The sequence below is a fragment of the Mustela erminea genome, chromosome 2 (assembly GCF_009829155.1).
Source record: "Mustela erminea isolate mMusErm1 chromosome 2, mMusErm1.Pri, whole genome shotgun sequence".
Lineage (NCBI taxonomy): Eukaryota > Metazoa > Chordata > Mammalia > Carnivora > Mustelidae > Mustela > Mustela erminea.
Genome location: NC_045615.1, coordinates 138,789,321 through 138,806,475, shown reverse-complemented (window position 1 = coordinate 138,806,475; position 17,155 = coordinate 138,789,321). Strand labels below are relative to the sequence as shown.

The following is a 17,155-nucleotide window of genomic DNA, read 5'->3' as shown; positions in this document are numbered from 1 at the left end:
TTTAAAGGAGCAATGGGTATAGGAATAAAGGCAGACCTCGGTTCAGATATGGTTTCCCACTTAGTTTCTGTATTCTTTTAGAAAAGATGCTTTTTAAAGATTTTATTTTTTTTATTTGACAGAGAGAGAGATCACAAGTAGGCAGAGAGGCCTCTGTGGTGGGGGTCGGGGAAGTAGGCTCCCTGCTGAGCAGAGAGCCCGATGCAGGGCTCCATCCCAGGCCCCTGAGATCATAACCTGAGCCAAAGGCAGAGGCTTAACCGACTGATCCACCCAGTCGCCCTAGGAAAGGTATTTTAAATATGAGCCTCTGTTTACCCATATTTAGGAAGTGGCTGAACTCATGAACTAAGCTAGGTGCAGAGTAGAGGAGGGACAGAGTAATTAGAAGCATTATTGTACTATTATTACCATTTGCTTCTATGCCTTGCCCAGAGTCTGGTTCAAAGGAGGTGCCCAAAGGAATGTTTGTTAAGTGGGCTTGTACACACAACTTAAACAGAAGACAATGTATAGTATAAAACCCTTTCTGTTCCCAAGACCTGTCTCAACACGCTGCAGCTTCTAACACAAAGCATCACGCAAGACGCTCAAGTTGCAGTAGGGTCGTGTTCTCTACCAAACAGTCCCCCACAAAATAAACAGAGCAAAGATATGACCAAATTCTGCTGTCTCCTAATTCCAAAGTTCATTCATTCATAAATCACCGTACTCTTACTATGTGTAGCTCAGGAAATAAAGCTACATTGAAAAAATTAGGGGCACCTGGTTGGCTCAATTGGCTAAGCCTCTGCCTTTGGCTCCGGTCATGATCTCAGGGTCCTGGGATTGAGTCCTGCATCGGGCTCCTTGCTCAGTGGGGAGTCTGCTTCTCCCTTTTCCTCTGTGCCCTCTCTCTGACTCTCTCTCTCTCTAAAATAAATAAATAAAATCTTTTTTTAAAAAAGGAAAGAAAAAAAATAAAAGTTTCCTACTGTCAATGAGCTCACCAGCTGGGGAAGTGGGATGGAAAATGGGGGACACACAGAGGATTAATAGTTACCTTAGAGTTTACTGAGTGTCTTGTGGGCAGTGAGCTGGCATGGGAACAAAGCACACCCTCGTGAGCAGTGAGGGGTAAGAAATGAAGGTATTTCAAGAGGAGGAGCAGCAGGCACGAGGGCCAGGAGGAACAAGGTGTACCAGAAGGGCAAGTGGAATACCGGGTCCAGAGACCAAGTAATGATAAACCTTGTCACATGAAGGGTTCTGAACCTTATACCATCACTGAATATTTAAGGGGGACAGGTAAAGGAGAGTGGTGACGTGGTTCAATTTACTTTGCATTTTATGAAATTCACTCTGGCAGAAGCCAACCACACAGGGTTCCGATAAGAAAGTGAACCTGATGGGAAGTGGGGGTGGTTGTAACCCTCTGGTTGTGGAATGCAGTGCCTTTGCCCAACCACAGGACGCAAGTGGAGAACCAGCAAGGCTAGAGAGGGGGGAAACTAGTTCTGTTGGATTCGTGTTGGGTTGGAAGAAATCTGGAGCCTCCCCATGATGCAGGCTAGAAGGCAGGTGATGACTGAGGTCAGGAGCTCTGAAGAAAGCCCAAGCTGGAGACAGATTTGGGGGTCCCCAGCATCTGGGAAATAGCTAACGCCATAGGACTTGATGCATCAATTGCTTTTGAGAAATCGAGGAGCTAAGAACAAGGAAGAAGAAGAAGGCTGGTTTTCAGGTAACTTCTGGTGACCTTGATGAGAGCAGTGACGGCAGACTGGTGTGGGATATTTGATGTATTTCCAGACTGCATGGGGGTGAGGGAACCAATGGGAGCCAAGAAGAAGCAAAAACAATGAGGACAGGTGACCGTTTTCGAGAAGTTCCCCCGTGTGGGGAAGAGTAATGTGGATGTCCCCACTCTCGTGCCCCAAACAAAAGCTCCTAATACTATCAAGCCCATATATTGCCTGATTTCCTAAATCCTTCCTAACATGCCTCCGCATGACTCGTCCAGCCTTACTTGCCTCTGCTCCCCTGCCAACAACTCTCTCCTCTCCAGCCACTATCCTGCCTTGCATACGCACACGTTACATAGACACAGGATCCGCCACCAGTGCTTTAATGCCTTTCACGTTCTTTACTTGTGAGCAGCCTTGACCTTAACATTTCTCCTTGTGACAGCCTGATCATCCAAGCCTCTACCAATGATTCTCTCATACCTTTGATGCTATCCCTCACCTTGAACCACCTCCGCAACATGAAAGAGAAAACTTTTCATTGCTAAGTCAACAAAATGTATCACTCAATATCTTTCATCAACTGACAAACTACAGTTGGAACAGCTATTTAAATCTATCGCTTTGAGCACAAAATACAGTGATTTACATTTTAAGAAACCTCAGTCTACACACACAAAACATAGAGCATATATATTAGATAAGACTTAATAGTACAAAGGGTTCAGCCCAACATTCCTTTAAAATATGAATGCTATTATAACATTAAGTGATTTACCTGACTTTAGTTTTTTAAACATTCATTTAAGAAAAACCTCATTTTACATACAAGAATGCCATTCCAATCCTGCCAGTTGGAGAATGGGCAGATGAGCAAGGGAAAAGACAGATCAGTAGTCAGTGTGTAGAGACTCATCTGAGCGGCAGTAGTGGGCAGTTGCTTGTAGCCAGTCGTGGAAATTCACACATGGCAAACAAAAGCCTGAATTTCTACCTTCTTTTTTCCCCCACTGTCCGGCTAATGTGTGCTAGAGGGGATGGGCAGAGGAGGATGGCGGAAATGGACACCGCAAATGAGTAGAATTTCCTTACACCTTCCCTCCCTCTGTAGGAGGCAAGAGAATAAACTTGGCAAGCAAAAGACCTACTTTCAAGTCCAAGTTCTACCCTTTCTACTCGTGTGACCTCGGGCAGGTTAGCTGCCCTCCTGAGGTTTGGTTTTCTCATCTGTAAAATATAGAAAATAAAACCTGCAATTTCATAAGCTTTTATAAAATTTCAAGGCAATAATGCAGGAAGAGAGCTTTGAAAGCCTTCGAGGCCTCCTTACGTGCTGGTTATAAGAGGCTACAATTTGTCCTCCAGGGAAATGGCTGTCCCATATATGGGCAGCCCCTTCACGTGACTCAGTTTCCAAAATCAACCCTCTGTTCTACAGTGTGGCTGACTTTCCCACTACACCACTACCTCCACAACAATATTTTAAAACCAAAATACTAAATTTTAGATATAAGAGAAGGAGGCTTATATATACCCCAACATCTTAGCAAAAACTTATATTTAGACTTCCTCACTGGATTTTACCATCTTGACCTGCAGTTACTATTTCTACCAGGTTTCTTTCATTAATTATTTCCCGAAAACATGAAACAACGATGTTGTTTCCATTAACAAGTTTGTCTAAGAAGGTTGATAGCCCCACTGTTAAAAATAGAATAATCTGTCCTAATCACTTGTCAATTTCTTTCCTACCCATGAATTCATCGTTAGCAGCTGTGGCAGAAACTTTAGCACTAGTGAAAGATTCCACATGCTTTCCAGGTCTCGGGCTCGTTTACAAGGAGATTGGAGCCGTATAACAATCCTGGTCTAGGGAAGAGAGAGGAGTGAAAGTGATGTGTATAATGTAAGTGCCCTCTTTCTCTCTCTCTTCCCCTGTGGACCTTTGCGGTCCCGGGATGAGATGACTGCTCCACCAGGTGGCGGCCACCCGAACCTGAGCCAGTGACGGAGAAGAGGGGCCATCAGAGTTGGCATGAATGAGAAATCTCTCTCATGTAAGTTTAGACAGTAAGATTTGGAGCTGTGTTCATCACTGCAGCTTAGCAGTAAAGAGATAAAGGAAAGAAAAAATGTTTTCTATGAATTCACGAGACTGAACCCCAGGAATATGGAAGTGTATTGACTATGGGGGAGGACAAAGGCAGCCAGGGAGTCCGTTTGAAGACACCATAGCAACTACAACAAAGCTTCTGTACTGAGAATCAAGGATATTTTGTCATACCGGCAACATCTATTTTAACACAAAGATTATCCAAAAACAGAGGGACACCTCTTTGAGAAATCCTTTTTTATGTACTGATATTGAATATGCTGTTGTCGCTTGCAAGGGAAGATTTCTTTCTTTTTTTTTTTAATTTTATTTATTTATTTGAAAGACAGAGGTCACAAGCAGGCCGAGAAGCAGGCAGAGAGAGAGAGTGGAGGAAGCAGGCTGTCTGCGGAGCAGAGAGCCCGATGCGGGGCTTGATCCCAGGACCCTGGGATCATGACCTGAGCTGAAGGCAGAGACTTTAACCCACTGAGCCACCCAGGCACCCCGCAAGGGCAGATTTCTATAACGCAAGAGGAGAGTAATGCAAGGGGAAGTGTGATCAGCTGTCCCTAACATCCCCACCCACATAGCAGATAATCACAAGTTTCCAATTCGTAATGTCCTGATGTCTGTTATTATACATCAAGAAATGGAATCTGCTCCTGTCTTAGGGATGGTGTTATCAAGGATCTGCTAAGTTCTTACCGTTTGCTCCTGTAATTACATACAGTACATTTTAAAAAGTAATAAATGTCAGAGCATCTAGCCAAAGGTAGCTCCCTAGTCCACAAGATTCTGGGTGGATATAAATGCGTCTCGGGAGGAGGAGGAGTTTCAGCCCAGAGCCGACCTTCTCCAGGTACTGCTAACATGGGAAGGAGGTTAATTTCTATTTTTTTTTAGATTTATTTATTTGTTTATTTATTTATTTGACAGAGAGAGAGATCACAAATAGGCAGAGAGGCAGGCAGAGACGGGATGGGAAGCAGGCTCCATGCTGAGCAGAAAGCCCGATGCAGGTCTCGATCCCAGGACCCTAAGTTCGTGACCTGAGCCGAACACAGAAGCTTAACCCACTGAACCACCCAGGTGGTTAATTTCTCATCTTAACATCTCTGTGAACTAACTACGTCCCGAGACCTAATTCTGATCTGCATGATCAGTTGGGGGCATTTGGGCAGCAGACTATTACTTGAAGGACCATTCTCAGAGTCTGACCTTGTTTACATGTCTCCTCACTGCATGATGCTTTTAAATCCCACCTCCCACTGCCCCCTGGGGATAACATCCAAGCTCCTTAACACACCACCCAAGGCCTCTACTCTCTGGCCCCAACCACCCCACATTCTCAGCCCATCTCACTTCCTCTCCTTGCCCAGAACCATTCTGGGCAACCACAAAGACCAGCTTCTTCCTTCCTTCCTGCTTTATCACCTGATGTTTCCTCTGTCCTTTATATGCTACTCTGCCTGGAAGTTTCCCGTTAAGATGCAGCTCACATTTCCATTCCCAGCATCTAGCACAGACAGACATATCATAAACTCTGCAAAAATATTTTGTTGAATGAATTAGTTAATCAGTAAAGGTACATTGCCAAAAGTGGGCGCCTGGGTGGCTCAGTGGGTTAAGGCCTCTGCCTTCAGCTCGGGTCGTGATCTCAAGGTGCTGGGATCGAGCCCACATCGGGTTCTCTGCTCAGCGGGGAGCCTGCTTCCTCCTCTCTCTCTCTCTCTCTCTCTGCCTACTTCTCTGCCTACTTGTGATCTCTGTCTGTCAAATAAATAAATAAAAATCTTCAAAATAAATAAATAAATAAAGGTACACTGCCAAAAGTATACATATAGAGTGTTTAGGCCAAAGCTTCACACAAAGCAGAAGCTAAGTAACCATTTATTGAGTGAATTATTAAGCCCTTAATAACTGGCTCAGTTCTTGGTTGAACAAGAAGAGATTTTCTATGGCTCTTTCGTCAACATTCTCAGTAACCACACAGGAGGAAAAACAATTCTGAAGGTTACATGTTTGTACCAAGCTGTCCTTGAACAGCCAATGCAATCCAAGGTTTAAAGACCAAGTAATACAATACTTCAGCATTTCTTTAATAACTAAAAGTAAGTGAATTTGCAATGTTTGCTTTTGGTTTTATTGTGTTTCTCTAGCAAGGTTTGGAAAAATATCCCTTCTTGGAGTCATTTTAAATAAATAAATCTTTTTTAAAAAATCAAGCAAGTAGTGGTTTTGTGTAGGGCCAAGAAGATTGCTAGATGTTGTAGGATTTAAAAACTAGCCAACATATAAAAAACAAAGGCGTTGGGGCAGAAAATTACATTTTTAAAAAAATTTACTGTGTCTAACAACATACATAGGACACAAGGAAAAGAGTGTTGGTGGACAGATTAAGGCAGAGGAAATGGGAAGCCTTATGAAGAAAATTAAGAGAAATTTTAAAAAGTTAACTAAGATCTATTAATCCCAATAATGACTAGTTTAAAGGAAAATGAAAATTTTGCATTGTGCTTTAGAACTAATCTGTTCAAATCATTGATCTTTTTCACTGAAAATAACTTTTTCCCAAGGGGATAACTTTAATCACATTCTGAATTCTAGAGTGGTATTTATGGTCTTTTATTTTGCTTGAGTTAACTAGAACTAAATCAATGTGGTCACAGTCAGCAAAATCAACTTTCCATAGCAAATATAATATAAAGCTTTTAATGAATAAACCTCTAGAGCCAACATTTTAATAAACGTACTTTGCTACAACGACTACTCTTCATCTTAAGGTTTCAAGGAAAAAGTCCTCAGAACTATTAAAACAAACTTGCTATATTACAGAGAACGTCTAAGCCATTGACCAAAACCCACCCTGTAGGTGACAGGTTACTGAATAAGTCTAGAGGTAACCTTAATTTTGGTAGGTGTATATACATATTTTCTTATCCTCTCTCTTTAGCTACGCATACATACAGAAACACACACACACACAATTAAAAACACTTGTGCCCTCTCAATTGTGCCCCTACTTGGAAATCATGGCTTTGGTTTCAAATCAATTTTAATAAAGGCTGAATTAAAGATATTTGGGGATCACCTTTAATTCTACACTGGATATGAGGTTTTAAGAAGACAAATGTGTCCCAGAACCCAGGTGTGTGGGAGAATGGTGGTGGCATTCAGTCAGTCATTATTTAATTGAACATTGCATTCAATGAACATTGCATTGCAATGAACAAACATTGCAAATTCACTTTCTTTTAGTTATTAAAGAAAAGCTGAAGTATTGTATTACTTGGTCTTTAAACCTAGGAGGCACGCATTATTCTAAGTGCTGGGAATACAGAGATAAGCAGAAAAGGGAGAACTCTCTGCCCTCCTTTTAGTGGCAAGAGGGGGAGGAAAGATCGACAATAAAATAAAAGAATAAGTAAAAATAAGAAGATGCATTTATTACAGAAGAAACAAAGCAGAGAAGGGACACAGTGTGCCAGGAGTAGAAGATGGCAGTTGTGAACAGGATGGTCTCTCCTGAGAAGGTGAAATTTAAGCAGACTTGAAGGAGGATAGAAAGCAAAGCTGTTGGTAGCTTACGGAAATACCCACAAGCAAAAGTTTTCCAGGCAGAGAGGAACAGGAAGTGAAAATGCCCTGAAGCATGAGACTGGCTGATGGGCTCTAGACTCTTCTGCCCAATAGAGTAACCACTAGTCATATGGGACTATTTAAATTTAAATTAATTAAACTTAAATGAGTTTTAATTTTTTTAATTTAAATGAAATTTAAAATTCATTTAAATTTTAAATTTAGGGGCACCTGGGTGGCTCAGTGGGTTGGGCCTCTGCTTTCAGCTCAGGTCCTGATCCCAGGATCCCAGGATCCCAGGATCGAGCCCTGAATTGGGCTCTCGGCTCAGCAGGGAGCCTGCTTCCCACCCACCGCACCCCCCCCCAGCCTGCCTCTCTGCCTACTTGTGATCTCTCTCTGTCAAATAAATAAATAAAATCTTTAAAAATAAATAAATTTAAAATTTAAAATTCATTTCTCAGTTTGTACTTACCGCAATTCAAGTACCAAATAGCCACCATATTGGACAGCGCCTGTATAGAACAAGTCTATCATAGAAAGTTCTACTGGACAGCTTTGCTCTAGAAACAACAACCAGATCAGTATTGCTAGAGTAGATTGAGGAAGAGAGTAAGAGATGAGGTCAGCATTTAAAGGAGCACAATTGTGTAGGGCTTTGATGGCCATTGTAGGAACTTTGGCTTTTATTCTGAGTAGGACAGAAGTCTGAGGGCTCTATCAGAGAACTAACTTGATCTCACTTGACATTTAGAAGAATCTCTCTGAGATATGTTTATATCTAGATGAACAATGATGGAAGATGGACAAGGATGGTTACAGCAGGTGGTGAAAGGGTTCCGTGCGAATTTCGAAGTAGGTACCAACAGACTCAGCTGGTGAAAAGGTTGTGGGGTGAGTCATGCTGAAAACATTGAAGTAAAGAAGGAGATCAGTGTTCACGGCACGGGCGTCGCTTAGGTAGGTTTTAGACTGATTTGACTTCAAGATGATGAGAGCACAACTGAAAATGTCTCATGGGCAATCGGAGAAGTGAGCTCAGATGAGAAGAGGTCCTGAATACAGATATGAGATTCATGGGCATATGTGTAAGAGAGAAGCAAGAATGGAGGCCCAGAGAAGATTCCTAAAGTCTTAAAGAACTGCCATAGGAGGAAAATGGGTAAGGCAAGGAGACCAATCACTTGAGCCTCAGAAGAACAGAGCTAGCAACAGTCACAGGCAACAGAAACACCAAAGAGTCCAAGAAAATGATTGCATGGGGAAACGGCCACAGATCTTTTTTGGAAAGGCATTGGTCTCCAAGACGGCAGTTTCTATGAAGGTGGGGGGGAGGAGCTTAGCATGGGGGGAGAGTCTAGATTGGAATGATTTCAGTGACAATAGAGGAGCAGGGGGGATTACTGCTACTGAGAAAGGAAAGTGTAATAAACTTCGGCATTTCTCTATCATTAAACTTGGCCCAGTCAAATGTTAGTGTGATTTATGTGAAACACTGTCTTGTGACAAACTGAATATACATTTTGTAATATATATATATATATACATATATATATATATATATATGTATATATATATATATATATATAAAGTCATCTCTACAGCCAACGTGGGCCTCAAATTTACAATCCCGAGATAAGGAGTCCCACGTTCTACCAACTGAGCCAGCCAGGTACCCCCAAACTAAATATCCTTTTTAGCATTCAGAGTTTATTTAGGCCAAGGGGGTAATAATGAAAGGAAGAGGGTGGGGTGGGAGGAAGGAAGGAAGGAATGGGGGAAGGGAGAAAGGAAGACAGAATAGGCTGTAAGAGGTAGAAAGAGGTAAATTTTAATTTTCCTGCAATCTTGATGCAGAAGTGCTCATTCTTTAAAGGTGGGCAGAGATGGTAAACAGGGAACACTACAAAGGGGGCAACGAGAAAGCTGTGGGTGTTCTTTGAGTTCTCCTCTACCACAGGAGCCCTGGTCAAAGGGTGAATGGGAAAGCCCAGAGACTCAGACAGCATCCAGTTGCATTTTTCCTGGTAGGATTTCAGAAATGAGCCAATTTAAATTAAAAAAAAAAATTGAGATCTGGTTAAATGAATCTGTCCTATTTAACAAAAGAGGTACTGAGACCCACAGAGGTGAAATAAATTCCCCCAGGGAATTCAGCTGGTACTATCTAGAGCCAGAACCAGAACCCGGGCTCATTCCGGGTCCACGCATGCCCAGCTCTGTCTGCCTCACTGTTCCACTTTATGAGGGGCACCCTCCTATTTAAGACAGACAGATCAAACCCAGCAAATGCAACACCGAGTTGTACTTAATGTGCGGGGGAGGTTAACGCGAGCCGGAGTGGGGGTGGGGATTAATGAGACTTGAGGAGCTCTATGGGTTTGATGCCAGAATGTTGGCTTCCTACAAATGCCTTGGTTACAGGCCTCCTGAATTCTCTGCCTTGGTGTGGAATTGTGCCTTTCTTGCCATGCTGACCAGCACACAAGTGAAACCCGCAACGTTGACAAGTGTCCATCTCACTGACATCTGAGTAATGGCTTCTGGGAGTATTTTTATAAAAATTCATTGTGATACAATCCCTGAGTATTCTGAGACGTGCGGAGAGGCACGACCAGGGGTATAGTTAAAAAAAAAAAAATCGAGTTAGGGATAGGGAGGTGGGTTGCTAACGGAGCGGATGGGAGGGAAAGCAGCAGGCTGGAGCCCTGGCGGACTGGGGTCTCTGCCGTTGCTAGGGCCGCCAGCGTCCTTGGTTACCGCTGGGCCGACGGCGCTCTCTCCGCGCGGGCTCCGAGTCTGCGCTCCGCGAGCTCCGCCCCCCCCATCAGCGCCCCCTGGCGCGGAGGGGAGAAAACTGCACCGGCAGGCCCGTGCCCTTCCTCCCTCCCCGGCGATCCCGGTTCGAGACGCGGTCCTGGTGAGACATCACGCCCGCCCGGGCTTTGCCAAGCGACCGCCCCGAGCCAGCCCTGCGAGGGCTGTGCCGGGAGCTAAAGCGACGACGAGCCCGGGGCTGTCCCCCGCGGACTCACGTTGTACTCCCTCAGCCAGCCGTCTAGCTTGTCGTGCATCAGTCGCAAAGTTTCGCTGGAGACCAGTTTCCTCAGGTTTTCTGCCATCGCTCACTTTTGCGCTCGGCCGCGCTCTGGGAGATGGAGACGTGGAGGGGACGAGGCGGCGGCCTCCGCGGGCCCCCGGGGCGACGCGGCGGGAAGGGTGTTCTCCGCAGGGGCTCAGAGCGCGGCTGCTGCTGCCATCCTCCGCCTCGGGTCAGAGCCGGCAGGGTTCGGCAAGCCGGGGGGCGGGGAGGTGCCCTGGGCCGCAGCCGCCGCGCCTCAGCCGCCGCCCGGCGCGGTCTCGCGCTCCCCCGCCGCCGCCCGCAGCCCCCGCCATAAATACGGCGGCGATTATTAAACAAACCTTGACGTGGGCGGCCGGCTGCTAGGGACGCGCCCCGCGCGCGCCCTGGCAACGCCGGCCTCCGCCGCGCGCCCCCGCTGCCGCCGCCACCCGCCGCCCTCCCGGAGCCCTCGTGGCGGGGCACCCGCCCCGGCGCGCCCTGGAGCCGCTCCTGCTCCTGCTCGTGCTGCTGCTGCTGCTGCTGCTGCTCCTGCTGGCCGAAGGCGAGGCCGCCCAAGACCCCTGACGCTCGGGATGGGGCCTGGGGCGGGCGGGGCGCAGACCGGCAAGGGCGGCTACCCCATCCCTTGCAGGACCGCGACTCGCCCGCCCTGTGGGTTGGGGGCTTCCCGCGGCCTCTCGCCGGGAAAAGCGAAGGTGGTTGGTTTCTCCACGGACCGTCGGGTTAGGCAGTAGGTAAGCGTCTGACGGCGCCCCCTTGATGCGTTAACTTCTCAGACCTTCGGGGCTTCCTTTGCAGCACCGAGGGGTTGGTGGGCGCCCAAGTCCGGAGATCGGAGAGGCTCCGGCGTCCGCAAACCCGAGTTAATCCTCGGGCTTAGACAAGGTTAGGTATAGTGTTGTTTTTTGTTTGTTTTTTTAAGATTTTTAAAAATCTATTTGACAGAGATCACAAGTAGGCAGAGAGGCAGGCGGAGAAAGAGGAAGAGAAGCAGGCTCCCCGCTGAGCAGAGAGTCCCATGCGGGGCTCGATCCCAAGATCCTGAGATCATGACTTAAGCCGAAGGCAGCGTCTTTAACCCACTGAGCCACCCAGCGCCTCTGGGTGTAGTTTTAGAATCACCGAGTGCTCTGAAGTTTTCATTCAATTCTCGTTCTCTAACTGAAACTTGGTGAAAGTTCAGACCGCGCTTGGTATTATTTCAAAAGGGTGCGTGAAGCTACGGGGATGGTTTCAACCGCTTAAGAAATGAAACAGTTTCAACCATCATGAAGCACTTTAGAAGCCCTTATTTTATATGCATCAAATGATGAGCTGATTGCAAATCATTCTTATCTAGTCGTTAACACAGCAGGAGTGGGGCCGGGCCACAGCGAGCCAGCTAGCTAGTTAGTTTATTTCCGTGCCGTTTCTTTAGGAACTTGAAAATATATGAACTTTGCACATGTCCAAATATGGTAATATTATCTAATATATAGTAATATATGGTAATATTCAGAGGTTGTTTCTCTTAATTATGGTGGTTTTCTGTCCTCCAATGAAAACGAGAAGCTCATTTCTAGAGCCGAAGTACTATCTTCTATAGGCTACAAAATAAGAACTAGAGAAGTTCTCATCACAAGGAAAAAAAAATTGTGACCATGTGTAGTGATGGATGCTAACTAGATTTATTGTGTTGGTCACTTCACAACATATGCAAATCCTGAATCATTACATCGTACACCTGAAACTAATAAAATATTCTGTGTCATTTAGATCTCAATAACAACAAAAGGAACAATAAGGACCATAAGGGTACATAACATATTTTATTAGAGTAGTGTAATAATTACTAAAGTAAAAGAAAAAAACAAACAAACAAAAAACCCCACTAAGTATTCATTAGACACTTTCTTCCTTTAAAAAATACATAAAAAGGGAGGAAGGGAATGGAGAAAAATCCCACAGATTTTTTAATTGGGAGCCAATAATTGCATATTTCAATAAGCAGTTGGAGTCTTTGAGCAGTCCTATTTACTTATCCATAAAAAACAAGTTGGAATATTTGCTTATGTTAGATTAGGGGTTAAATCCTCTTCTTTGCTGTGGACTCTGTGACTGCTACTCCTTGGTTACGCTATCTATAAACAAGAGACAATAGTTCTTACATCACAGGATTATTATGCGACTAAACTAAAAAATTCGTGTGGCATTCTTCTTTTTTTTTTTTTTTTAAGATTCCATTTATTGATTTGACAGAGAGAGATCCCAACTAGGCAGAGCAGCCCTGGAGGTGGGTGAAAAGCAGGCTCCCTGCTGAGCAGAGAGCCTGATGTAGGATTGGAGCCCAGGACCCTGAGATCGTGACCTGAGATGAAAGCAGATGCTTAACCCACTGAGCTACCCAGGCGCCCCTCATGTGGCGTTAACACAGCACTTGGCACAGTGCTTCACAAACGCAGGATCATTATTACTACAATGTGCATCACAGTACATTTAGTAGAGATAACAAGGCTGGAAACAATCTAATCTCCAGCCATAGAGTGAAGGTTGAACAAATCCTTCAGTGAAATGTTACACAATAGAAATCCTGTCACTGAAGAGTATCTGTTGTCTAGGAATTCTCACTGCATAAAGTTAAGTGAAAAAAGCAGGGACACTAAATAATCTACATTGAGTTATATTATACAATATCAACCCAAAGCATGATTATAGATTATTTTAGTTTGCTCCTTTACACTTCTTTGATTTTCCAAATTTCTACCATGAACACTGATTCCTTTTTTGAAAATTTATTCAGAAGCAGAGTTACCCAAAGAGTTACCTTCAGGAAAAGTGTTAGCCAAAATAACAATATTAAGCGGACTCAAAACAAAACATGCTTTGACCAAATGTCCAAATTACTAATGTAATAGTCTTAGAGTCTTCGGATAGAATGGATCTCTGAAATTACTTTAGAATTTGCTACCCGATATTATTTATATCTACATAGGCTCGAGTCCCACAGCTGGATTCAAAACCCTAATGGCCTACAGTCATTTCCGGTACCTCTTGGGTGTCCCCAGATCTCTGAAGTGTGTGCTGTACCTCAGGAACAGGTAGCAGGAACCTCAGGTTTATCAATAACAAACCAACATCGTCATCAATGACTCAAAACAAAGGAAGTGTTTTATGTATTTATTCATTATTTTCTCCGCACTACTTCCAAAAGAAGACCTGAGATAACTTACAATAAGAACCTTGTAGAAAATATCATTATTAGATTAGAAATATTTTTTTAGTGGAAAAAGCAAGTATACCCCCAATTTAAGCTTATGTATGAAATTGAGCTTTATTTAACATTGAATCTGTAGTTTGTGGAAGCCAACACAGAAAGGAAAATGACTTTTATGATTATTATTACTTGAGTTTAAAAGTATACGTACCACTTCTTTGAGTGAAACACATTTTCCTGCTACCAGTTACAAAATATGTTTATCTTTTTCCAAAGAGCCTAGAACAACACAGATGACAGTGTCTTTAATACTTCCCCCGCTTTAAAAAAAATAGAAAAACAATCTTGATATGCTTGTTTCCTGCGGTCACCTTCCATCAATGCCAAGGGGGTGACACTAGAACTCATGTCATCAAAGAGACACTGACACGCCAAGAAACTGACACGCCATTTCTTAGCTCTCTAGTGATGTTGCCTGATACAAGCTTAGAACTTCCATACCCTGTAGCAATAAGTGGACATCCTCATAAGTGCCCTTCATAATGATCCCCTCCACAGAGCTTTTGATGGGTGCTAGATAGCAATCGATTTAAGAGAGAGCTGGAGCCTGGAGTACAAATAGTCTGTGTTGCTGATGAAAGAAGAATCCATATGCTTCATATTACAAGTGTGCAGGCAACAAGGTTGAGATTCTATTTTTAAAGCCTACTTTTTTATACGTATGGAAGAAAACATCAGATTAGTAAAGGCTCTATTTGGACAGCACTTCAATTTTGTCTCAATTTGATTATTTTAGGATATAATCACTTGGCAATTATTTGTAAAGAAAAGAGAAAATCAAATTTTTCTTTTGTGGTACACTATCAGGTATGTTGAAAAAGTTGAAAGAACAATAAAGTCAGATCATGATGCACACTCTTGTTTTCTCTCTCCCTCTGCCAATCAGTGGTTTCTTGTGACTTTACATAAGTCTTTAATGACCCTGGACGTCAGGTTTTTTCCACCTACATAATGAAAAACATAGATTAGATCAGCTCTGAGATCTCTTGCAGTTCTGACATGCTTTAATGCTTTTTAATGCTCTTCTCTTGTTTCTTTTAACATACTGGTTATGGGTCAGATTGAGCAAATCTTGCCCTTTATTCCAATTTATTTCCCAACCATCACCTTATTTTCAATTTTTGGTTCACAGTTCAGCTTGGGTCAAGTCTTGATTCTGAGAGCATTAGTCAATCACCAAAAGCTGAACATTTTTCTTGAGTACAATTTATTCTGCAGCCTTGCCAGAATAACTAATGCACCTAGCCTCCAGGAAAGAAGCAAGTGTTTTCTTTGTAGTTGCACTTTAAATACATGTAAACCAGCTGAAACTGACAAGATCTCCCCAACTCTCCCCAGGCTCTCAGAGCTCATCCCCCACTCTTCTTTATGCTTATTTTCTTTCACTTTTGGACATGCTGATACTGTTGCAGTTATCACAGGACATTAAACTTATTTGTCTGCCTCCTGTATGAGCTTCTTGAAGAAAGGGACAGAGGTTTAAAAGCTTGTTGAACTTGAAGTGCCTGGGTGGCTCAGTTGGTTTAGCCTCTGCCTTTGGCTCTAGTCATGATCCCAGGGTCCTGGGATCAGGCCCTGCATTGGGCTCCCTGCTCAGCATGGAGTCTGCTTCTCCCTCTCCCTCTGTAGCTCCCTCTGCTTGTTCTCCCTCTCTCTGCCAAATAAATAAAATCTTTAAAAAAAAAAAAAAAAAAGTTTGCTGAACCAAACTTAATAAAGAGTGAAAGAAAAAAGGAAAAAAGGAAGGGAGGCAGGAGCCCATTGGCTGCTTTATAGCTGATGTCATAATCCTGTTGAGGCAAAAGAAAGCAAAGTTTTAATAGCCAGTTGGCGGTTCTTATGGCATCATAATTCTGCCACCCAGCCAGGAGCCACTCGTTCTAGAGAAGTGTCAGGTGACAAACATCTGGATGGAATAGGAAAAGTCCTGACTTGTAGAGTCCTTAACTCTGAAGTTTACATGCATCCCTCAACTGGGGAGATTTTCAGCTGGGGATTTTAAGAAGCCACTGAGAGCTTCACTGAAGCCACTCAGTGTAGCGAGAGGTGTGTGGGTGTGGAGGTCCACGCTGCACTAAGCATAAACACGTGCGAGGATATACAGTGGCATCCTCGTCACTTTCAGTTCCTCACTAAGGACAGTTGCCCACCACCCCCCAACCCTTAGCCAGTGTGGCTGAAAGAATGTTCTGCCCAGCTGTGGCCTGGATGCTTTTACAGGTATGCTGTGCTATTCTGACCAATAGCTTCTTTAGGGTAGGGCCTGGTGCCATCTGAAGAACATCTTTTAACCCTTTCTTGCCCACTTGCATGAAGCTTCCTTTAAACCCAGTTTCATTGATGATCTTGCCGGGGTGCTCTGTCTCCGTTCACGGGGAGCAAAATGCTCGTTTGTCCATGTACTTCATGTTCTCTAGTCTGAGACTCCGTGTACTCATTTTAGCAGCTTCATTGGGTCCTTTTTGGGTTCTGCTACATTGCAGGGAAAGATTTTAAATGTTTTTAAAAGGAGAAAAAATCCTCCACCCTTGGAGAAAGAACCAATTGGTTGGGATCTGAGCTGAAGGCAGGTCCCCCCACTGCACAGAAGCAGGGGTGCTGTCTCCTGTGTCGTGCCAACAAGCATTCCCTGCTCACAGCAACAGTTCAGAATGTTTCTGTCGAAGTATTTCATGCCTTTTATTGGTCAAACGACAAAAACAAGAGGAAAATGTTCATATATCACAACGTATCACCTTAGCACCTAAACAAACTATAGACCTTTTGTAGCAAATACAGCTGAGAAGGAGGGAGCCAATTTAGTGTGACTTTTGAGAGTTACAGGTACCCCTCCTGTCGCAACCCAGGTTTCCATCACCATTGTGATGGAATATTGAGACATCCCTGCCCTCCATGTTTTCAGCTCACTAGCTAAATGCAATGGCAGATACTTGGCTCTGAAAATGGCCATCAAAGGGGTGCTCTTAGGATACATGAAGGTGTTGCAGTGTATATAGGGTGTGATCTACACTGTGAGATCTCCTTAAACATCCCAGGAGAGGACCTAGGACAGCATGATGGCAGTCCCTAAAATGAAGGATGTTGAAATAGGTTTTTTCATCACATCTGATAAACATCGACTGAATTTCTGGGTGACAGAAACATCTGCCTAAGTCATAAGACAGGATTAGACTTGGTTTCTGCTCCCCAGCATCTCACAATCTATTCAGAGGAAAGACACATAACCATAGATCAATGTGACAAGTTACAATAGTAAATATAAAATTCTATGGAAACACTGACCAACCCTTCCCTTACTTCCTCCTCCAGCTCCCTGAAGAAAAGATCAAAGGAAGCTGTAGAAGAGAACGCCATTTAGAGCCAGATCTGGAAGGATGGAGAGGAGTTTCACCAGGAAGAGAAGAGATGATGGCACAGAA

General features: G+C 43.9%; 1 protein-coding gene across 3 annotated transcripts in view; it reads right to left on the bottom strand.

The window, feature by feature from the left end:
- Positions 1 to 10,792, bottom strand: part of SPATA18 (spermatogenesis associated 18) — a 38,962-nt gene extending 28,170 nt beyond the window's left edge. For 2 of the 3 annotated variants that reach the window (XM_032334283.1, XM_032334284.1), the window contains exon 1: positions 10,434 to 10,791. In XM_032334283.1, coding sequence (XP_032190174.1) covers positions 10,434 to 10,520 — 87 coding nt within the window. In that variant the 5' untranslated portion in view covers positions 10,521 to 10,791. Of the gene's footprint in view, positions 1 to 10,433 lie in introns of all 3 variants that reach the window. The other variant, XR_004283455.1, reaches the window with a different exon arrangement.
- Positions 10,793 to 17,155: the final 6,363 nt, after the last annotated feature.